The sequence below is a fragment of the Myxine glutinosa genome, chromosome 9 (genome assembly GCF_964187855.1).
Source record: "Myxine glutinosa chromosome 9, kmMyxGlut1.1, whole genome shotgun sequence".
NCBI lineage: Eukaryota > Metazoa > Chordata > Myxini > Myxiniformes > Myxinidae > Myxine > Myxine glutinosa.
In genome coordinates, this window is record NC_136269.1 from 94,957,539 (window position 1) to 94,982,444 (window position 24,906).

General features: G+C 43.1%; 1 protein-coding gene across 1 annotated transcript in view; it reads left to right on the forward strand.

Annotated features, from left to right (window-relative positions):
• Positions 1-24,906, forward strand: part of LOC144893639 (uncharacterized) — a 125,750-nt gene that overhangs the window by 46,503 nt on the left and 54,341 nt on the right. Inside the window, exon 4 of the mRNA XM_078784543.1 lies at positions 20,191-20,268. Coding sequence (XP_078640669.1) covers positions 20,191-20,268 — 78 coding nt within the window. The remainder of the gene's footprint in view (positions 1-20,190; positions 20,269-24,906) is intronic.

The window sequence follows — 24,906 nt, forward strand, 5'->3', positions numbered from 1 at the left end:
GAGACTATTGCACTCAGCGATGCGTGTGCTGTTGTTGTCTGCAGCCTTGTTTGCGCATGCAGTAAGTGATGTCAAGGCAGGTGTAGACTAATTACATGGAGATGCTGTCACTGCCATTTTTCTTCCAAAATAGCACGGTAGTCGTTACACCATCACACGGGAAAGAACATCTCATCCCAACCCTGCTACCTGACCCACATGCTCGCTCCAGAAAGTTATTTTGAAACGGCGTGCCCTATTTTTTTGGCGCAATTGAAGGATTTCTTTTTCTCCATTGCTTTGTTTTTCGAAGTGAAGGCTCCCGAAAGACATCCACTTAGTCGCAGGCCTGTTTCTCTCTGCCTTTCAAACACTGCAGCAGACGAGGGGCAGCCCGTTCCACTCAATTAAGGCTCACTCTGTCAGTCCTACTGGGCACCTCAAAAACCTGCAAAAGGGTTTTTACATCTTGTACTTTGTTCAAACGCTGCTTTCAGGAGGAGGAGGAGGAGGATGCGGGGCTGTCATAGGAAGATTCTTTCTTTTTGCATATGACAGGGCGGGCCTGTCAATCTGTTTACAGCAAGATTGCAGCAGGAATATCAAAAACACTTGGAAGGTTGCATGAACATTCGGCTGCCTCTGCCGAGCTCACTTCAAATCTGAATAGGCAAGCTTGTCTTGCCCTTCAGCTTCTCTTATTAATATTTATTTTCTTTCAACTTTTGCATTCCTTTTTTTTTTTTTTTTTTTAGCACATCTTCTGAAGTGTGAAGTATAGAGATGGTTGTCAGTTGCATCTTTGCTAACTTCAAACTTTGCACTGCCACATTTTTTGAAGTGAATATAAAGTGAATGGCAGACGTTTAGAAAGCTGCATGATGCAACCTGTAACCACACCCTGTGTTATTATTCGGTGGAAAATGAAAATGTTGAGAAATGCACTGATTTCTTTTTCTACTGGCTGGATAAATAATTGGTGCAGCCGACATACTTGTTTTTAGGCAATCGCGGTGTTACAAGTGGACATTTAGTAAAACTTGGATTGACCAAGTGAAAACCATGCTGAAGAAAACTTTCAAGAGTGCAAAATACGTCAACTCGTGTCATACCAATGATATACTTCCCGCCATCTATTGAGGAAGAGTACGTATTGTTATAGATGAACTGTGGAGAAGATGAACAAGTGGAAGGAATGTATGGAGGCAAAAGGTCTCAAGGTGAATATCGGAAAGACAAAGGTGATGGCAAGTGGTAAAGCATGTGGTGAGGTGGAAAGAACTGGGAAGTGGCCGTGTGCTGCGTGCAGGAAGCGTGTCGGAGTGAACTCCATTCAATGTACAATGTGCGCTGAGTGGGTTCATAAAAAATGTAGTGGTCTGAGAGGGTCATTAACCAGTGTGGCAGCTACATTCAAGTGTAAGGTGTGCACAGAGGGAGCTGCAGATGGAGGAAATGTTGAGTTGGATCTTGGAGATGGCATGAAGCTGGAAGGTGTGAAATCATTTTGCTACCTAGGAGACATGCTGAATGGAGAAGGTGGATCAGACTCGGCAACGGTTGCTCGAGTGAGATGTGCATGGAAGAAGTTTCGGGAACTGAGTGGCGTGCAAGGTGAAGGGAAAGTTGTATGCTGCATGTGTTAGAAGTGTTATGTTTTATGGGAGCGAGACATGGGTAATGAACGTAGAGCAGCAACGAAGGCTGGAAATGGTGGACATATGAATGGTTCGGTGGATGTGTGGAGTATCGTTGAGCGAGAGGAAGACAAATGATGAATTGCGAAAGATGATGGGAATAGAGCCTGTGATGGATGCTGTGAAGAGAAACAGGTTGAGATGGTTTGGTCATGTGTTGAGGAAGGATGAAAGTGACTGGTTGAGAAGAGTGATGGAAATGAATGTAGAAGGAAGTAGAGGACTGGGAAGACCAAGAAAGACTTGGCTAAAGGTGATGGAAGAAGAAATGCGGGCAAGGGGCTTAACAAGGGGAGATGTAGAAAATAGGGCAAGATGGAGAAGATTGTCATGGGGCCCGCAAGGCTAACCCCCGCTCCAGCAGGGAAAATGGCCTTAAAATTCCTGTTGTTCCTGTTGTTGTTGTTGTGTATATATTTATATATACACACATACAGTCGGACCCTGCTATTCATGGGGGATACTCTCCTGGAAAATCCACGAATAGCGAAACCTGAGAATAGCGAAACATGCGAATAGCGGGGCATTGTTTCAGTGGAAAAATGGGGGATAGTGTCCCGAGTCGCAAAAATCCGCCAATGGAGAGGAACAAACCGCGAACGGTGAGGCAAAATCCGCCAATGGTGACGCAAATCCCGAGAATGTCGACGATAATCCGCGAAGGTCGATGAAAGTCCCAGAAATGGAGACAAAACCCGCGAATGGCGGCGATAATTAATCAGCGAAGTTCGATGAAAATCCGCGAAGGTCGATGAAAGCCCCGGAAATGGAGACAAAACCCGCGAATGGCGGGGATAATCAGCGAAGGTCGATGAAAATCCGCGAAGGTCGATGAAAGCCCCGGAAATGGAGGCAAAACCCGTGAATGGTGGGGATAATCAGCGAAGGTCGATGAAAATCCGCGAAGGTTGATGAAAGTCCCGGAAATGGAGACAAAACCGACGAATGGCGGCGATAATCCGCGAAGGTCGATGAAAATCCCGTGAATGTATGCCATGGCATTGTTTCAATGGGGAAAAGGGGGATACGTTATGGGTTCCTGGCGGTTCCTGATTCATAGAGGAAATTTTTTAAAGTTTAAAATGTTTTCGACCGCAAATGCACATGATTTAGAAAATGCTTACAAAAAAAACAAAAAAACAACAACACCAGGTACCATTTCCAATTTATTGAAGGAATGTGCTTTCAGTTTATTAAAAGTGCTTAACCATACCGTACCGTGAAAGAAAAAAATAAAAAAAACACCATCATGTACCGTTTATAAAAAATGTATTTTACAAAAACACGCAACTTTCAAATGATGATGGTGATGATTTAAAATCCCAAGAATTCCAAGAACTTTGAGGGCAACCCAAATGATGGTGCAGCAAAATCGTGCACTGAGGGAGAGCCAGGAGAGATAGGAGAAGGTGAAGACGCTGGTGAGAATGCTGGTGAGGACGCTGAGAGGAACACTGGAGATGGTGCTGGTGATCTTGAGGTGGAGGGAGCAGGGCTGAAGAAATGGGTGATGGGTGATAATCCGCCTGACACATTGCCCATCATTTCGATGCAGCTCTTTGTCCAGTATCAGCAAATCATCCAAGCCCCTCTTGAACTTGAAGTACCTCTCCATGACTGAGTCAGCATCTTCCAACTTGTCGACAATCTCCCGCGTGTCCTGCAGCAACTCGCCCAGCAACTGGACTGTGAGGTTAGACCTCGGTACCTCTGCCTCATTATTGCCTGCCTCCTCCTCCTCCTCCTCCTCCTCCTCCTCCTCCTCCTCAGAAACCTTTGGAATGGCGTCCAACTCATCCTCGATGAGCGGGTTTAGGGAATGGTTCAGCATCATGGTTTTCAGCATGAAGTCCCTCGTCTGCGTGTTGTCCTCTCCATATTTTGAGAGTCTTTTCCATCCTTTCCATGTGGTCATTCCGGACATGGGTGACCACCTTCGTATATAGGGTGACCACATGAATAGGGGTGACCACATGGGCCCAGGCACATCACTTTCTTCTGCCTCTTGGTAGTCGACGCATCTCCGGTACTGGTCTTGCGTTTGGGAGCCATTATTGAATGATGAGCAGAGCGAGTCAAAACCACAGGTCGAAGCAACGGGATGAGAAAAATGATGGAGATGGAGGACACAATCTGTATTTATATGTACGATTTGTGGGTATATGCGGAAGCCCATTGTTTGTGGGGGATGATATCGGATGATGCCGTATTGAGCCTATCTGCTAATTTCAATAATATATTTAATGAAGCGTTTGCATTCAATAATTCGCGGGGTTGACATGTTTTCGTAGCTGATGGAACATCCCCCGAAGCGTTTTCATTCTGTAACATCTCTGATGATGCTTTACCATACATTGGAAACTGTAATCGATTTAATGAAGTGTTTTCATCATATAATTCGCGGAGTTTACTTCTTTACACATCTGGTGTAATATCCCGCGAAGCTCGCTTATAGTGCGGCTAAAATTCGCGCCCGCGAAAGCCTTGGAAACGCAAATCACACAGCAGTGAATGTATCGTACTGTACAGTATATGCAGGTCATGCTCACGGCTTGTACAACATGTTTTTTTGGCTCACGCTTGTACAAAATGTTTTTTTTTTGCTCACGGCTTGTACAGTGTTTCTTTTTGGCTCACGCTTGTACAAGATGTTTTTTTTGGCTCACGGCTTGTACAAGATGTTTTTTTTTTGCTCACGGCTTGTACAATGTTTCTTTTTGGCTCACGCTTGTACAAAATGTTTTTTTTGGCTCACGGCTTGTACAAGATGTTTTTTTTGGCTGACGGCTTGTACAAGATGTTTTTTTTTTGCTCACGGCTTGTACAATGTTTCTTTTTGGCTCACGCTTGTACAAAATGTTTTTTTTGGCTCACGCTTGTACAAGATGTTTTTTTTGGCTCACGCTTGTACAAGATGTTTTTTTTGGCTCACGCTTGTACAAGATGTTTTTTTGGGCTCACGCTTGTACAATATGTTTTTTTTGGCTCACGCTTGTACAAGATGTTTTTTTTGGCTCACGGCTTGTACAAGATGTTTTTTTTTTGCGTACGTCCACCTGCTTTTTGTATGGCTGGTAAAAGATTGGTTTTATAAATGTGTCAAGCTAGCGGCTCGTGAATTTTTTTTTTGCGCCCTTGAAAAACTGCAAATTTGCGGAATATGGCTGCGAATGGGGGGGGGGGGCCCAAATTTCGCGGAACACAGCCGAGAAAAGAAAAACACCCCGCAAATATGTCCCGAGCTTTTACTCGGGACATTTTTACCGAATGGAGAAACATGTCACATTTTATCAACCGCCAATACGCGGATTCAGCGAATAGTGGGCTCCGACTGTATGTGTATAATATATATATATATGGTATCTGTAATCTGGTTCTCCAACCTGATGAGCGGACAACATGACGTCATCGCCATGCACGTCCGCCTTGCCTGCAAAGTTCCAGAGGAACCATCTAGCAGTGCGTCATTACGGATTATAAATACAGATACTGTCACAAGTGCATGCAAAACTCACAGTTACCGACCTGGTTTCGCCCTTGTTGGGGCTTCATCAGGGCAACGCAGTGAGGCTTTCCAACGCAGTGAGGCAGTGAGTCGCATAGTGACTGATATATATATATATATATATATATATATATATATATATAATGGTATCTGTAATCTGGTTCTCCAACCTAATGAGCGGACAACATGACGTCATCGCCATGCACGTCCGCCTTGCCTGCAAAGCTCCAGAGGAACCATCTAGCAGTGCGTCATTACGGATTATAAATTCAGATACTGTCACATGTGCATGCAAAACTCAGTTACCGACCTGGTTTCGCCGGTAACGAAGGTCGGTAACTGTGAGTTTTGCATGCACTTGTGACAGTATCTGAATTTATAATCCGTAATGACGCACTGCTAGATGGTTCCTCTGGAGCTTTGCAGGCAATGCGGACATGCATGGCGATGACGTCATGTTGTCCGCTCATTAGGTTGGAGAACCAGATTACAGATACCATTATTAGTAACTCCCAACCGCAACCAGGTCGACTCCATATGATGAGTGGATACCAGAGATAACGTTACCGTGTGGCAGGCGGTGCTTATCGCTCCCAGCAAGGTGCAGCAGCAGCTGTATGGGACACCTTGCTGGCGGTTCTCCACTGATGATATGAAGGTCGCATAGTGACTGATATATATATATATACATATACATACATATATACATACATACATACATACATACATACATACATACATACATACATACATACATACATACATACATCTATCTATAATTCCACTAATCTCTGTCTGTGTGTGTGTGTGTGTGTGTGTGTGTGTGTATGCGACCGCTGTTTCTCGACAACTACCGGTCCGATATACTTGAAACTTGCCAGGTATATTGCTGGGGACCCGAGGATGTGCCTTTTCAAGGTTTCATATTAATCGGACAATTACTTACCGAGCTATGTCCAAAAAACGATTCGACCAATCAGAGAGCAGCGAGCTATCGCGTGTGCCGAACGTGGCGAACACACTCTGCCTCGGACGGCACATTTGAGAGCGTATTCATTTATTTCACGTTGGCAAACTATGTTGGCGTTAAACTATGTTTTAAAACTAATTAAAAACTACTTTGCGATTCATCGTAACTGCGATTCGTAACTGCCGTTCGCTTTGGCTTTGCGAATGGACCAAACCATTTCATGTAAATAGAGGGGGGGATTGTCACCGTACTCGCAAGCCGTTCGCTTTGGACCAAACCATTTCATGTAAATAGAGGGGGGGGGATATAATTTTAGATATAGATATAGTACGGGCATGCCCTAGTACATATAACACAGTTTGTGTGTGTGTGTAATGTTACCGGTAGACTCCTAAACGGAGAGGCTCACGTACTTGATATTTGGCACAAACATGGCCATTGAGCCTGGGAAGAACAGGGTCGACCTAAAAATTTATTTCATAATATTTTAAAACCATATTTTTACCTCAGCGCATTTCAGCGAGGCATATTATGACCGGAATGGCAGAGCAGTGCGCTGATTCGCTCAGAGCGATCACGTGATGTTACTTGCCGCCATTAACTCAGTTACGCGTTCGCACGTATTTCAGAGCGAAAAGCGATTCCGTTTTTTCACATTTCAGCGAGGAATATTGCCATTCACACCACATTGGTTTTTTTCCCTTTCATCTTTAGATCCATATTTTTTGCCATAACGTAGCGCATTATGGCTCTCTCGAGCTCAAGTTAGCCAATCACCTGGGAGCATGAGGCCACGTTGGCCACGCCCACGACACGAGGCAGAGTTGCAATCGATCGCTCAGAGCGATCACGTGATGTTCCTTGCCGCGCGATTGCATTTTTTCACATTTCAGCGAGGAACATTGCCATTCATACCACATAGGTTTTTTTTTCTTTCATCTTTAGATCCATATTCTGAATCGGTGGCAGAGCAGCGCGCTGATTCGACGATTCGCGTGCCCTCCCACCTCCCCTCCCCCTCCCCCCATCTCCTCCCCTCCCCCCTCCCCCTCCCCCCTCTCCTCCCCTCCCCCCCTCCCCCCTCTCCTCCCCTCCCCCCTCCCCCCTCTCCTCCCCTCCCCCTCCCCCTCCCCCCTCTTCTCCCTCACGTTTATACACGGAATGCCGGGTACTTCACCCCCTCTTCTCCCCTCCCCCCTCTCCTCCCCTCCCCCCTCTCCTCCCCTCCCCCCTTCTCCTCCCCTCCCCCTCCCCCTCTTCTCTCCTCCCCCTCCCCCTCTTCTCTCCTCCCCCCTCTTCTCCCCTCCCCCCTCTTCTCCCCTCCCCCCTCTTCTCCCCTCCCCCCCTCTTCTCCCCTCCCCCCCACTTCTCCCCTCCCCCCCTCTTCTCCCCTCCCCCCTCTTCTCCCCTCCCCCCTCTTCTCCCCTCCCCTACCTCTCCCCTCCCCTTCCCCCTCCCCCTCCCCCATCACCCTCCCCCTCCCCATCACCCTCCCCCTCCCCCATCACCCTCCCCCTCCCCCATCACTCTCCCCCTCCCCCCCTCTCCTCCCCTCCCCCCTCTCCTCCCCTCCCCCCTTCTCCTCCCCTCCCCCCTTCTCCTCCCCTCCCCCTTCCCCCTCCCCCCTCTTCTCTCCTCCCCCCCCTCTTCTCCCCTCCCCCCTCTTCTCCCTCCCCCCTCTTCTCCCCCCCCCGCCTCTTCTCCCCTCCCTTCCCCCCCTCCTCCCCTCCCCCCCGTTCCCCTTCCCTCCCCTTCCCTATATATATATATTTGTTGTTGTTGTTGTGTATATATATATGTTGTTGTTGTTGTTGTTGTTGTTGTTGTTGTTGATATATATATATATATATATATATATATATATATATATAGGAACATCCACGGAAGGGAGGATGTGGTGTATGGATAGAGTGTACCATTCTGGATGGCATAGGGATTTGCTTGTCCGAGTAAGAGTTAGGAAGAAAGATGAGAATGAAGAGTGCGTATATGAACAACGTATTTATTGCAATCTACTTAAATGACAACGCTACGATAAACTTTTGAAAAATGAATGGATTTGTAATAGGAATCGGCATAGCACCACTCTGGGCTTGCTGTCGCCTTTGACTGTCCAATCAGCGGACGGCTTGCTTCGCCTTCGCCCAGCAGATGCCAAAACGATGGCGTCGTAAGATGGCGTCGTATCGGCAGTTAATCGGATGCTTTTGGGCCCCAACGTCGGCTAATTCAGATTTTTCGAGTATGCCTGTACGCGATAAACAAAGAGCGCGGTTCGTAGATCGTAAATCCATTAGTGCCGTGGGCATCGGGTCACTGGGTGCGGCGTAAAAGGGATAACAAAGTCGAGTCCTTACGCTATTATTATTATTATATATATATATATATATATATATATATATATATATATATATATATATATATATATATATATATATTATTGCGGATCTCCGACGTCAGCTCTCCCCTTATCAAGGGGGGTTTAATCCCCTTGTCCTTTTATCTGGCGACGCGAGTCCTGAAAGTTATAACATCCTTCCCGGCGTTAGGGAGGGTTTGTTAGGCCTAGGGATTCGCTACTACATAAGTACCAACGCCGACCGGAAACGAGGGAATAACACCCGCTCGAATCACGGATATGGATGGAATATTGCCGAGCGGATAGCAATCCGCGACCCGAGCTGTTAACAGTTGACTAGACCCGATTGTAGCGGTTCCGAATCGTGCCCCGCTTACCCAATTAGAGAAAAGACTGATGCGATCGGATGGAGAGGAAACCAGGAAAATAGGAAGAACAGATGGGTTTATTAATTATGTACAAAGAGAAGAGGAAACGAAAGAAATGTACAAGAAAGAAAGAGGAAGGAAAAGTACACAGGGCAGTCTTAATTACAGTCTTAATTTATTCCCTGGACAAACGGGCCCGTCTCACATACAGACACTCACACGGGGATTGCAGATGGTAGGGTGGAAGGTCACCAGCGCGTCCAGGCTCCAGTCCGGCTCTGGTCCAGGCGATGAAAAACCCGGCAGGCAGCTCGTATTGTAACGTAGCGCGAACGGACAATTAGAATGACGGGGGGAAGGCTGGTGTACTGGTGTACGTAATATTCGCACGACTCGCGCCAAGCGCTCCTCCCAAATGTCCTGCTTTTAAATACCAATGCCAGCGAGCCCTCTTTGCACAGTCCTTTCAACCACGATCAGTTCTTTATCACGCTGCAAATGGTGCCAGTCCTGTTCAACCACGATCAAGCGCATATACTCTCGAGTCCTTGGTAATCATGACAGTCCTTAGCGAGAGTCCTTCCGAAGGGCTTTGTGCACTGGCTTTTATAAGTCAAGCCAGCGATCGCTCGGCCAGCCCCAACCACACCCTGTCAGGCGATGTCACTCCAGCCCTGGTTGGTTGGTTATCACTTACCGGCCCCGCCCTGACGGCTGGGTGACGTGGCCACACCTCCCTGGTGCTCCACCCCATTTTTCCGGGCTTCACCTCGTGGCCTATGGCGGCGTTGAGCAAGCTCATGGGCAGCGAAGGCTGCTGCTGCTGGCCAAGGAGCGTACCAAATTGAGAGGGGCCATGGGGCACAGACTGGGGAGCGCGCTTAATGGCGTCTGCAAAATGAACGAAAGGGGCCTACTCTTATTTGATTGATGCAACGCAGATTCAACTATTGGAAAATGGCCTTATCTAACACATACTAAGAAATAACTGATGTCCTATGGTGACCTACGTGTTGCTTGTGGCCTATCTATGGGGTGCTACCTTTAACCTTTAATGATGTGATATTTACAAGAAGTGTGGGTTCTCAAAACTGCAACAATATATATATGTATATACATATATATATATATATATATATATATATATAGAGAGAGACAGAGACAGAGACAGAGACAGAGACAGAGAGAGAGAGAGAGAGAGAGAGATGGATAGATAGATAGATAGATAGATATCGATCTATATAGATATAGATCTAGATAGATCTAGATCTAGATAGATCTAGATCTAGATAGATCTAGATATAGATCTAGATAGATATAGAGATATATATATACAGTGATCCCTCGTTTATCGCGGGGGTTACGTTCCAGAACCCCCCGCGATAGACGAAAATCCGCGAAGTAGCGACCATATTTTTATTTTTTTATTTATATATATTTTAAAGCTTTATGACCCTCCCCACACTCTTATTAACCTTTCTCACACTCTTATTAACCTTTCCCATACTCTTATAAACACTTCCTATACTCTTAAACACTTTTTACACTCTTAAACATACGTAATTTTAACAACATATAAAATTCTAATGGGTACTCACCATTGAAGATACTGTAGCGACTCATGGGTTCCCCAAGCAAAACCAGCATCAGAATCTCCTTGCTCCAGCCGGTGACGTCACCGGATCAGGCGGGGATCCCCGGCGCCAGAGTGGCTGGTCACGTGACCGCCAAAGCGTGCCGCGCGTGCGGGTATAATCAGCTACACCTGTTGATCACGTGACCGCCAAAGCACGCCACGCTTGAGAGGCGTGGCTTTCGGTTTCTGGTTGTGCTTTATAATGCAGCCCGATAAACGGGCTTTTCAGTGTTCCCGAGTTGGTTTTGAGAATAAATATCTTCTCGGACGAGTTTGTGTCTTGCCCGTCATTTCGTCCGTATCAAGAGCCCCGGCTCTTCAATACTACAACTTGCGTGATGAAGATGATGATGAATTAGCTGTGCAGTACTGATGACGATGAAGGTGATGACGATGATGAATGTACTGCACAGCCAGAAAGAGCATTACAGTTACCCATTACGTGGGTAACTAGCGCAAGTGGAAGCTGCCGCATCTGCGTTTTCCATACGCATGACTCTTTGTGTCTTTGTCTACTCTTCTACTGTACACTATGTACAGTATTTTATTTCTTGTAATATGTTTTAATTACTGTATTTTTCTTATTTTTTTACGTTTTTTAATTTTTTAGGCTAGTAAATGCTTATTTTACCACAAAAAATATTTAAAATAATAGTATATAAAAATACATTTATACCGCAAAATCCCGCGATATAGCGAAAAATCCGCGATATAATTTTACATATACTAGCGAGAAAAACCCGCGATGTACCGAAGCCGCGAAAAGTGAACCGCGATATAGCGAGGGATGACTGTATATATATATATGTATGTATGTATGTATGTATGTATGTATGTATGTATGTATATATGTATGTATGTATGTATGTATGTATGTATGTATGTATATAGATAGATATAGATATATTATATATTTTATATATATATATATATATATAAATATATATATGGGTCGGAATTTTGAACGAGGTACATTTGGGCCTCCCAGGGGTCCAAATTTTTTTGGGGGAATAGCTAAATATCACCTTGATATCCTTAAAGCCCTAAGCCTGGGCTATCAAACGCAGCCAAACTGACACCGATCGGCCCAGAGGTTCCGTTTTTATTCATGGTCAAAGTTTCCCTTCCTTGTTAGCATAACGTAAGAGACCAAAATAAGGTCTCTTTGTAAACATTCCGTCACAAATGCTTCATTTCTGCATTTAAACATATAAGCAAAGTACCAAACATAGGCAAGACATATATCTACTTGTGTTTTAAGTTTCAAGTTCCTACTCAAACTGTATGCTGGTTTATGTACCGACAAATATTGGCTATTTTTCAGTTGTTTTCACCCAAACCTGTGTTTTTTAAATTGCACTCTTGACAAGTTTCTGTCATTTTGCAAATATACTTAATAGAACCTCCAAAAAGCACTCAGGTACTCTACAATACATGTGTTAATTAACTGGAAAATTTGCAGTTTGGGCGTCCGCGTTATCTATGGTTGTGTCTTGAAAATAGCTCAATATCAATTGAGAAATAAATCTCTTACGTTATGGTAATACCACAAGCCAACAAATCATTCTAGCTACTAACAAAATGGATTTATTTCCATACAACCATCAAAAATCAGAAGGATATTGTTCCTCCAGCAAACGAAACTTGCAATAAAGTACTAATCATACCTTTTTTATATACAAAATAGCAGTCCACTTGTCATGTGTCCTTTTTTTCTCCTAATTGCTATTCAAGCTATTTAAATACCCACTCAAACATCTCAAACTCGACTCGGATGGCAATAGACTCGGATGGCAATACGGATGGGAAAAGACTCGGATGGCAATACCGAGATGGCAATATCGGATGGCAATATCGGATGGCATCTTCGGATGGGAAAAGACTCGGATGGCAATACAATTGACACTGTCATAAGAGATTTATATCGTGGCGTCACGTAAGAGACCGTTATCGGAGAAATACAATATTAGGCCCCTAAATCCAAAAATACATCATGAAACAGCTCATAAATACACTCAAAGCACTCTCAGGCTATGGATCGTTTGTTTCCATATGATATTTGTAAATATGGACATGTATGAAGTACTACAGTCAATGATGAACTGATAATTGACACCAAATTTAGAGGGACTGACAGCAAGATCTTGATGTGACACCCATCAAAACCAGTTGGCAGTCATCCAACACAGCTCATTACAACCAAATACAACATATATTCTTGTTGAATACAATAATTAAGACATGTACAAAGCTTATGCGGGACTGCGGGTCTTTGTTTAATGTTCCGATAAACCTCTCGTACGTTACGATTTACGGGTCTCGTACGTGACGCTGTACAAACTCGCACGCCATTGGCGGCCATAAAACGAGAACGACTCACGGCGATTTTGGCAAGTACTTTCACATGTTCCTACGAATTAATCTCAAAATAAACCAGGTCTTGAGGATCTATGGCATCCTGGACAAGTACTTACGAGACCATGGGGTCCAACGCCGATCTCACGTATGATATTTTTTTGGATTTCTCCGGCCAGACCGACGACTAACTTTCGCCAAACTTTTTGTTTCGCGCGGCGAGTAACTCGCTGAATACCCGGATGTAAACGCCGGGTAACAGGAAGTACCCGTATGTCGGCATTTCACGCCACAAGTTTTCGATCTCTTACGTTATGGAGGAACGCTCTTCTTCCCGAAGATGCTGTTTCGGCTAGTTTTGCGTACTTAACGCACCAGGAGCGACCCGATCTTTTGAAATGGCATAGAATTCAAGCTAATGTGATGGTCTGATGGTATATTTCACTTCGATATGCACTTACCTGGCTTACAGGGAGCATGACCGGTGCGTAACGTAAGAGACCGTTATGGTTTCTAAATTCACACTCAAGCTTGTTGTGTCTCAGAGAAACAAAGGAGGTCAATGATTTTTACAGAGTTAATACATACGTATAAGTGCTGTTTGTTGCGCCCTACAGAAGAACTATGGAACACCCTGATATGTGTAAAACAGGGCTTATATAAATATCTCTTACGTTACGGTTCATCTGCTTCATCCTATATGAGGAGGAGCTGTGACTCAGGAACTGACATGAGTAACACAAAAACACATTCAGTAGAGTAGTTATATAGAGCTACTTTTATTCCAGCTGTGAAAAGTATCTGAAAAAGGCTTTTATAATGAATGCATGGCTTTGAAGGGTAACGAAATACGAAAAAAAATGCCCTTTTTCACCATTTTTTGAGGTTCAGAGGCTTATAACATGTAGATAATTGATAAAAAGTATATAAAACTATACATTTTCTGAAAGCCGTGATTGTGTTCTACAAGATGACACCTGAATGTACTAATTCAGAACATTGGGACAAAGTTATATAGGTTTAAAGCAATCAATGTGTGTTTTTTGGGATTTGTACCTCGTTCAAAATTCTGACCCATATATATAAATATATTTCATTGAAGAGTGTGTGTGTGTGTGTGTGTGTGTGTGTGTGTGTGTGTGTGTGTGTGTGTGTGTGTGTGTGTGTGTGTGTGTGTGTGTGTGTGTGTGTGTGTGTGTGTATAAAGCACGAAATAGTGCATATATATATATACACACACTAGCCGAATGTACCCCGCGTTGCCCGGGTTCTTTTTGAATGAATTTACTTCTATAATTTAGCTTTTACTCGCGGCTGTAGAAGATTGACTACTACAATTCAGCTCAGCTTTTAATTGCGAAATGGGCCCAGCCCGGCCGAGCCGGCCTCGACCTGCTTCGCCACCGAGCCTATTACCTTCCCGGGGCCCGTCCCGACATTTTTTGTTTTTTTGTGTCGGATACCCGACAGAGGTTTCCTCCTATCTTTCACCGTTCAGGAGATTAGCGCGAGCAGACAAACAAACAAAAACTTTATTTTATATAAATATATATATATATACAGTCACGTGAAAAAGTAAGTACACCCCATGTAAAGTTTTGACTTTTTCAACACATTTCAACATACAGCTATTTGATCTTCATTTCAACAATATTGAGAGATAAAGGTGCTAAAATATAACAAATATCATGAAACATTTACATTTTGTAGTCCATTGTATAATTTAAATAAACATAAATGCAAATTTCGCATGTGGAAAAAGTAAGTACACCCCTACATTTATCACTACTTCAAATACCTAAAATTAGAATCAGGTGCACCAGCTCAGGTGCAAATGATTAGAACATCGTCAGAGAGGATCTTGGAGGAACCTGTCTTTTTTAAACCTCAGACATTTAGTTTGGTTTGCTCTTTGTTGTTGAAGTGTGCGGCGTCCCCATGCCTAGATCAGAAGAGCTCTCCAAGGCCTTCAGAAAGAAGGGTATAGATGCCTATGAGTCTGGGAAGGGATTTAAAAAGATCTTCAAACAATTTGAAATCAATCATTCGACTGTCCGGAAGATCATCTACAAGTGGAGAAGATTCCAAACAACTGCCAACTTGTTCAGGCCAGGCCGCCCCAGCAAGTTCAGCCCGAGAGCAGACCGCAAGATGCTGAAAGAAGTCTCTAAGAACCCCAGAATGTCATCATGGGACCTACAGGTAGCTCTTGCCACTGTTGATTCAAAGTGCACGAGTCTACCATTAGAAAGAGGCTGCACAAATTTGATCTACATGGGAGGTGTGCCAGGAGGAAACCTTTGCTGTCCAGAAAGAACATCAGGGCAACACTTAAAGTTTGCCAATGAACACCTCGGCAAAGACCACCACTTCTGGAACAATGTGCTCTGGACAGATGAGTCAAAGGTAGAGCTATTTGGCCACAGTACCAGTACCAGAAGACATGTTTGGCGAAAACCAAAGACAGCATTTGACCACAAGAACCTGATACCAACTGTAAAGCATGCTGGTGGAAATATTATGGTTTGGGGCAGCTTTGCTGCATCAGGGCCTGGGCAGCTCACCATCATAGAATTTACTATGAATTCTTCATTGTACCAGAGGCTGCTTGAGGATAATGTGAGGCCATCTGTCGGAGAGTTGAAGCTCAACCGAAGGTGGACCTTGCAACATGACAATGACCCTAAACATACCAGTAAATCCACCAAGGAATGGCTGAAAAGAAAGAAATGGAGGGTTCTGGAATGGCCAAGTAAAAGCCCAGATCTAAAACCTATCGAGATGTTATGGGGAGATTTGAAATGAGCTGTGCATGCAAGAAACCCCTCAAACATCGCACAGCTGAAAGAATTCTGCATGGAGGAGTGGGCAAAAATTTCTCCCAGTCGATGTCAGAGACTGGTAGACAGTTATAAGAAACGCCTACTTGAGGTTGTTTCTGCCAAAGGGGGCAATACCACCTATTAGAGCCAAGGGTGTACTTACTTTTTCCACATGCGAAATTAGCATTTATGTTTATTTAAATTATACAATGGACTACAAAATGTAAATGTTTCATGATATTTGTTATATTATATCACCTTTATCTATCAATATTGTTGAAATGAAGATCAAATAGCTGTATGTTGAAATATGTTGAAAAAGTCAAAACTTTACATGGGGTGTACTTACTTTTTCACGTGACTGTGTGTATGTATGTATATATATATATATATACATATACATATTTATATATATATATATATATATATATACATATTTATATATACTAGGGCATTGCCCGTACGTGGGTGCCCGTTCCTTGCTAAAAAAAAAAAAAAACGCTACCCGTACGCGATTATTTTAGTGTTAATGGCCAATTATTCAATTAGCGCCAACGTATTTTGGCTGTTTGCAATTTAATCGCAAGGAAAAGTAGAAAGAGAAGAGGGAAAAAAAGAAAAGCCTTGCCTTGCTGCAAACATCTGCTGCAAACAACAACAACAGTGAAGTCTTCATTGTCCGGAAGTTGGCATATCGCAGTTACGATTATTTTAGTGTTAATGCCCAATTATTCAATTAGCGCCAACGTATTTTGGCTTTTTGCAATTTAATCGCAAGGCAAAGTAGAAAGAGAAGAGGGAAAAAAAGAAAAGCCTTGCCTTGCTGCAAACAGCTGCTGCAAACAACAACAACAGGGAAGGCTTCACTGTCCGGAAGTTGGCATATCGCAGTTACGATTTTTTTAGTGTTAATGGCCAATTATTCAATTAGCGCCAACGTATTTTGGCTGTTTGCAATTTAATCGCAAGGAAAAGTAGAAAGAGAAGAGGGAAAAAAAGAAAAGCCTTGCATTAACGCATTAACGCTTGCATTGCATTAACGGTTCGGCACACGTGATAGCTCGCTGCTCTCTGATTGGTTGAAGCGTTTTTTGGACATAGCTCGGTAAGTACTTCTCCGATTAATTTAAAACCTTGAAAAGGCACATCCTCGGGTCCCCAGCAATATACCTGGCAAGTTTCAAGTATATCGGACCCGTGGTTGTCGAGAAACAGCGGTCACAGACAAACACACAGACACACAGACACACAGACACACAGAGATTGCTGGAATTATAGATATATATATATATATATATATATATATATACATACACACACTGTATATATATATATATATATATATATATATATATATATATATATATATCACCCTAGTTTTAAGGATAAAATTCATTAATTTAATTTAGTGCATTAGCATTTCACTACCTTACTTGATAATATGTCAAACCTGCCATCAAATAGACTTGACCAGTTGCATCTATGATGTGTGTGCTTTCTGGGCCAGTTGGACTGGTCAAGTCTATTGAAGGACTCCTATGGAACTATCGTATGCGATGTAATACCGTATCCGCCTTTTGACACATCAATAATGCCTCTTGGGCCACCAGTTAACGGTGACCGGCCGTGATGGAAGGAATTTAATTTAAATTACAGATTCGGATGAAATGGTGGCTTAAAATTATGCATTATATTAGCCAATTGATTAACTATTTAAAATTTTTATGATGATTATTTATTTATTTTCATTATTAATTATTTATTTATTTTATTTCTCATCTGGGCAATATCCCAGGCACCTTTTGAGCTGGGAAGCTAATATTTGGACATGACAGTGACCAAGTGATGTGGCTATAAAGGATATTTTTGATTTATTGATTAATCATTTAATTGATTAATTTATTCATTGATTAATAAATAAATTATTACATTTTTTATTAATGACTTTTAAAATTAAATTTCTAAAAGATACATCTTCGGATGAAGCACTAGTCACTAGTGGTTTAGTTGTGCTATTAGCCAATTCATTAAGAAAATATTTTACGATAACCTTTTGTTGATTTTAATTATCCAATTAATCAATGAATTATTGCGCACCTCTCCCTCCAAAAACAGTCTCTATGAGCTGCATGGTGGTATTGCCGGGCGCCAGAGGCGCCCCGGCAATGCCGCGCTGTAGGATATTTAATTATTTGGCATGGGGGCGGTGTACTTTGAAAGTATCTGTACTTTGAATGTATCTGTACTTGTTTATATGTTTATTGGTTTTGTTGATGTTTATCACTGGCTTCAGCTTAATTGAAAATCAAAGTGAGATCTCAGCTCTATAATTATTTATGACGATTATGTTTATTAGCAACAAGCTTTGCTGATGAATTCATTATCAGCAGTCATTGGGGATTGTTTAAAAGCCTATGTAAATCACAAGTGATGGTATTCCTTTTGTGCAAGAATCATTGCTCGACAATCCACAGCATATTTACATTTGCAGGGGACGTTGAGGCGAAACGTGACTCATTTCATTGAAAGCGAAATAAAAGATAACCGGAAAGAACATGTTCGAAGTGAGGCCATAAAACTCGCTCATGGATTTAAGGGATCAGTGCTATCATTTAAGAAGCAATAATTGCACTATTGAAGGCTGCAAGTGGTTAAGCCATGTGGATCTGTTATTAGAGTGCCATAAGATTGAGGGAATTCATGAATTTTACCACATTTCCCTTTTTTTGGATACCTAGTCGAAGCTCGTGAAAGAGCTGGTACTGGCACACTGAAAGGTACAGGACACAAGTAACAGTGGAGATAGAGGGGAAACACCAACAATAAAGTTGAAGACTTCAGGACACGACAGCACACAAGTAACAGGAGAGATCGAGGGGAAACACCAACAATAAAGTTGAAGACCTCAGGACACAACAGCACACAAGTAACAATAGAGATAGAGGGGAAATACCAACCATAAAGTTGAAGACTTCAGGACACAACAGCCCACAAGTAACAGTAGAGACAGAGGGGAAACACCAACAACTAGAACGCCACTCAGTAGAGCGCATACTCCCCTCGTGGGTTTAGTTGGAATAATACGTTTTGTTTAACATCCCCTCTCCCCAAAACAATAAATGAAAAAGAAAGTAAGCCCTAACTGTCAGAGAATTAATTTTGATATATCTCGGAATTAGAGGAGAAAAACATCATTTAAGAATAAGAATAAAAGCTCCAATGCAGTAAAACAGAAAAAAATCTAGATATCGAAGGGAAACACCAACAATGAAGTTGAAGACATCAGGACACAACAGCACACAAGTAACAGTAGAGATAGAGGGGAAACACCAACAATAATGTTGAAGGCCAAGATGGAGAGGGACTTGGACAAACCAACTGTAGGTGAGGCAGGAAGGGATGCATAGGGTGCACAAGATGGATACAGAAGGACACTATCAGGAGGGAAAACGAGAAATTTGGAAGGAGGAGGGATTGGATGAGTTAACGAAGGTAGAAAAGATGATGGTTTTGGATTGGGGACGATCTGAGATGGTGGTGAACATCTTATCTTGAAGACCTGCGGGGAAGAATGAGATTGAAGTACATGTGGAAGTTGCCAGTCTGTTTATACCCCCGTACTCCATGAAAACCAAATAATCGTTTTTATAAATGCCGGATTTATACTATTCGATGTTCATTGTTTTTATCACCTTTTAATGACAAAGTTTGACTTCTCATAAACCAAACTTGGCGAATTGCCAGTGACGTAAGGAAATTGGTGTAAATGGTAAGCATTTTCAGGGAGTTTATTTGCTTAATCTGCTCAAATCCAGAAGGTGGATTATGCTGGCTTATAGTATTGCACAGTGAAACTTTTTTGTTTGACTTGCCGAAGGTTTTTTTTGTTGTTGAAAATAACAGAGCATTATACTTATCTTAGCCAAACACTTTGCCTGTCCCTGCTGCTCTGGCTTTTGTAGAGAACCCACAATCAACCCGGTTAGCCTCAATTTGTAGCCATAAATCGCAGATCCCTTTCATCCAATGCCCAAGAAAACAGGTCTCGTGGAACGGCGTGAGGAGCAACGGTAGGAAAACCCTTGAAAAGTATTTCATGGGAGTCTGGGGACAATCACAGTTTCTTTACCCCAGCCTTTATGAAACAACCTTGGAGAGTCCTACTACCCCCTTGCTGGCCTTGCCATGGCCACTGTTTGAGCTGTTACAGAACTATGCCTGCCACAGTCGTTTGCTGGGCCAAAATGATTTCATTCACAGCATATCTCATGGGAGCTTTGCTTTGCCTGGGGTGATGGGAGGAGGGTTGTGGTTTCTTTGGAGCAGATGCAGACAATAGGCTGCCAGCAGGTAGTCAGCTCACCAATACACTTTTCTCATCATGCTTCACTTTCTATGTGTTTGACAGACGTTCCTCATTCATTCCGCGTTTGAGCGAAGCGGATGTTCATACTGAGTTGGTATCATCTTGGCATGTGTTGGGTGCTTGCTGCTTTTAGATGGAGTGTCTCGAGTCAAATGGCATTGAGGTGAGGGAAGGAGAGACAGCATCACTGCAAAGCTCTGAATCCTCCAAGGTGTGCTTATGTATGGTTGTCCCTTCATTCATTTCACCTCCCTCCCTCAAAGAAGTCTTTCTCACATTATTCAATCAAACTGTGTCACCTGGATGTGCAGAATTTCTCATGCTTATTCCCATAAACCTATCATTTCTCAGTGAAGGGCACAAAGCACAAACACCTTCAGCTGCAGTATGTTTTATATGTATTATATAGCAGTTTATACAAATTTTTAAAAGTGCACTTTTCGTGTGTGTGTGTGTGTGTGTGTGTGTGTGTGTGTGTGTGTGTGTGTGTGTGTGTATGTATGTGTGTGTGTGTGTGTGTGTGTGTGTGTGTGTGTGTGTGTGCATGCATGTCGTTGGTTGATAGCGATTCGTGATTAAGTGTGACGATTCATGGATCAAGTTGTGAAGTTTTCTTGTTTCTCAAAGTTTTGTTCCAAGTGCTCTTTCCAGGATCCTCACTGAGCCCCTGGATGTCCTACAACTGTAGTTTGTTTGTAGTAATATTCCCTGGGATGGGCTTGAAGATCTCCCTAAGGTTCTTTATCATTCCCATTGCTCCAACAATTCACTCGTGCAAATGTGGCACTCTTCAGCTTCCAGGATCTTTTGACTTCATTTTGGAGATCGTGTTACTTGGTCATACATACATATATATATGAATGAATGAATGAATATATATATATATATATATATATATATATATATATATATATATATATATATATATATATATATATATATATATATATATATATATATAATCACACGTGATACTTGGTCATTGAAAATCATTCCAAACAGGAAACGTACTCTTTTTAAGGATGTCATCTCATCATCTCTCATCTATCGTCTTCGGGCCTAATGGCCCATAAGGCTGCATTGCGTGCTCTCCATTCTGCCTATTGGCCTGCCTTCATTCCATGATCCCCATCCTTTCTCTTTTCTTTTTTTTCCCACTGTTCTCCTCCAGGTTGTTCGAGGACATCCTACTTTCCTTCTTCCTTCAGGCTTCCATGACAGTGCTGTCATTCAGTTGTTATCATCTTTCATTTGTAGCACATGCCCAACCCATTTCCATATTCTGGTCTTCACTTCATCAGTGATCATACTGTCCACAAACCTGATGTTATCATCCTCCGAGATTTGGACCGTTGGTGGTCCAGAAACCCTGGTCACATTTTGAAGAACGATACCTGCAACAAACAACTAAGTTCATGATTATTCTTTGATGCAAAACAAAACATAATTACTCGTAAATAGATGTAACCGCTTCAACGCGCACAGACATCACGTGATACGCAACAGGGTGAGGTGCATCACTTGATATGGATTGGGGTGAGCTTGCTTACTGTGATGCACGCATTTGTCTTTGCATTAGTTCAGTTCATTGTGAATTAGACACCCTGATATGACAGGATATCGTGAGACAGAAAATTTGCGCTGTACGCCTGTATTTTGTATCTGGAAATTCGATGAAATTCACAGACAACTTGTCAAAGAATGTGGCACCGACGCAATTGACAGAAGAACCATCGGCAGAATAAACAAGCAGTTTGATGAAACCGGCAGCATTCTTCCAAAACAGTCACCAGGTAGACCTCATACTGTTCGAACTGAGGAAAGCAGAGCGGTCATTCAACAACAACTCGACAGTAACACACCATTATCAACTCGTCGTTTATCAAACGTCACCAACACAAGCCGATCATCGATTCGAAGAATACTAAAAGATCTTAATGCGAAACCATGCATACCCAGATTAATTCACCAACTATCTAAGGATGATTTTGACAGGCGCATTGAGGCATGTGAGACATTGCTTGGGTTAATGGGTATGGACAATGATTTGCAGAACAGGATCTTGTGGTCAGATGAATCCATGTTTACTTTATCTGGTTCTGTGAATCGTCATAACAGCGTGATATGGGCATTAGACAGCCCACAATTTACTGTTTGGCATAATGTCCAGTATCAAGCTTGTGTGTCTGTCTGGGCAGGCATTTCTTCTGGTGACATTGCTGGATCAATATTTTTCGAAGAAAATGTGAATGCTGCAAATTACCTTCTAATGTTGGAGCAGCATGTATACTCAGAGGCAAAAGTTATTGTGACATGGAATTTTTTCATTGGTAATCTTGTGAATGAATTTTTGGATTTGAACCAGAGAAAGAGTGTGTTAAAATGGTCGAAAAAACGCAACCAAGCAGTTGTTGTTCGAATTGCACGAAATTTGCAAGAAGCATGACATATTCGAGAAAAATGGCCAGCAATGTTCACTTTAAAAGGCCAGACAACCAGAAGCTTATCATTTCCACTCAATGCAGTCTTAATAAGTGCAAACAACAACAACAACATGCATTTTAAAGGCCATTTTCCCTGCTAGAGTGGGGGTTAGCCTTGCGGTCTCCATGACAATCTTCTCCATCTTGCCCTATTTTCTGCATCTCTCCTTGTTAACCCCCTTGCCCGCATTTCTTCTTCCACCATCTTTAGCCAAGTCTTTCTCGGTCTTCCCCGTCCTCTACTTCCTTCTACATTCATTTCCATCACTCTTCTCAACCAGTCACTTTCATCCTTCCTCAACACATGACCAAACCATCTCAACCTGTTCCTCTTCACAGCATCAATCACAGGCTCTATAACCATCATCTTTCGCAATTCATCATTTGTCTTCCTCTCTCTCAACGATACTCCGCACATCCATCGAACCATTCACGTTTCCACCCTTTCCAACCTTCGTTGCTGCTCTACGTTCATTACCCATGTCTCGCTCCCATAAATCATAACACTTCTCACACATGCAGCATACACCTTTCCCTTCGGCTTCAACGACACTCCCCTCCTCATCAGCACGCCACTCAGTTCCCGAAACGTCTTCCATGCACATCTCACTCTAGCAACCGTTGCCGAGTCTGATCCACCTTCTCCATTCAGCATGTCTCCGAGGTAGCAATATGTTTTCACACCTTCCAGCTTCATGCCATCTCCAAGATCCAACTCAACATTTCCTCCATCTGCAGCTCCCTCTGTGCACACCTTACATTTGAATGTAGCTGCCACACTGGTTAATGACCCTCTCAGACCACTATATTTTTGATGAACCCACTCAGCGCACATTGTACATTGAATGGAGTTCACTCCGACACCCTTCCTGCACACAGCACAGGGCCACTTCCCAGTTCTTTCCACCTCACCACATGCTTTACCACTTGCCATCACCTTTGTCTTTCCGATATTCACCTTCAGACCTTTTGTCTCCATACATTCCTTCCACTTGTTCATCTTTTCCTTCAGTCCATCCATACTTTCTGCAATCAACACCAGATCATCTGCATACAACAACTCCCACGGTAAACCATCCTTTATGTTCTGAGCCAGCACCTCCATCACAGCTACAAATAGTAGTGGACTTAGTACCGACCCCTGATGCACTCCCACCTTCACCTCAAACTCACCACTGTTCCTGTCCTTCGTCCTTACAGCTGTGCGTGCTCTTTTGTACATTGCCATCACTACTCTGATCAACCATTCCTCCACTCCTAACTCCTCAATGCCCATGTCAATACTTTGCGTGGAACCCTATCGAATGCTTTCTCCAGATCAACAAACCCAAGAAACAAGTTCTTCCTCTTCTCCATGTACTTCTCCTGCAACTTCTTCACAATAAAAAGCGCGTCTGTCGTTCCTCTGCCTGGCATAAACCCAAACTGCATTTCATCGATCTTCACTTTCTTCCTTATCCTCCTCTGCAACACCCTTTCCAATACCTTCATTCCATGCTCCAATAACTTTTATCGCTTGGTACGAGCCACACTCCAGAGGGTCACCTTTTCCCCTTGTATAGAGGGACGAGGGTACTCAGTTCCCAATCCACTGGAATGCGGCCCTTCTTTCACCACCAGATTACAGATCTCTGTCATTCTCTTCACCTGGTGTTGGGCTAGTGGCTAGGGTTGCCAGCTTAGGATCCTAGGATCCTGGGTTCGAATCCCGGTCGATCGCTGAATTAACGTCAGGGGGGTTGACTCAGCCTTTCATGAATCCCGGTCGATCGCTGAATTAACGTCAGGGGGGTTGACTCAGCCTTTCATCCTTCCGAGGTCGGCTAATTGAGTACCAGTTCACTGGTAATTCCCTGCTTGTCGTAAAAGGCGACAAACAGGGTTGGCGGCAGGAAGGGCATCCGGCCATAAAAACATTGCTTCAAAAAAGGGGACCAAAAAACAACAACAACCACGGTCCCCGAAAAAGGCCAACCCCCGCTTTGCGGGGAAAAATGGCCTCTAAAAGGTGGTTTTTTTTTGTCATTCTCTTCACATCCCAACTTCCTGCTGCCTTCAACATATCTCCCACAACTCCCGTCGGCCCCTCCCCACTTTTCTACTCTTCATTGCTTTTATCGCTTCCTCAACATCCCTATCAGTTATCTTCTCTGCCGGTCCTAAAACTGGGTTACTCTCCATGTTGCCATCCCATTCATTCTCTGTATTCAACAGCATTTCCCTATATCTTTTCCATCTTCCTTTTAATTCCATCTGGGTCCACAACGATTTGTCCCACTTCATCCTTCAAGCAACTCACCCCCAGCACATCACACCTCTCTTTCGCTATCTGCTTTGCAATCCTGAATACTGCTCTCTGACCCTCT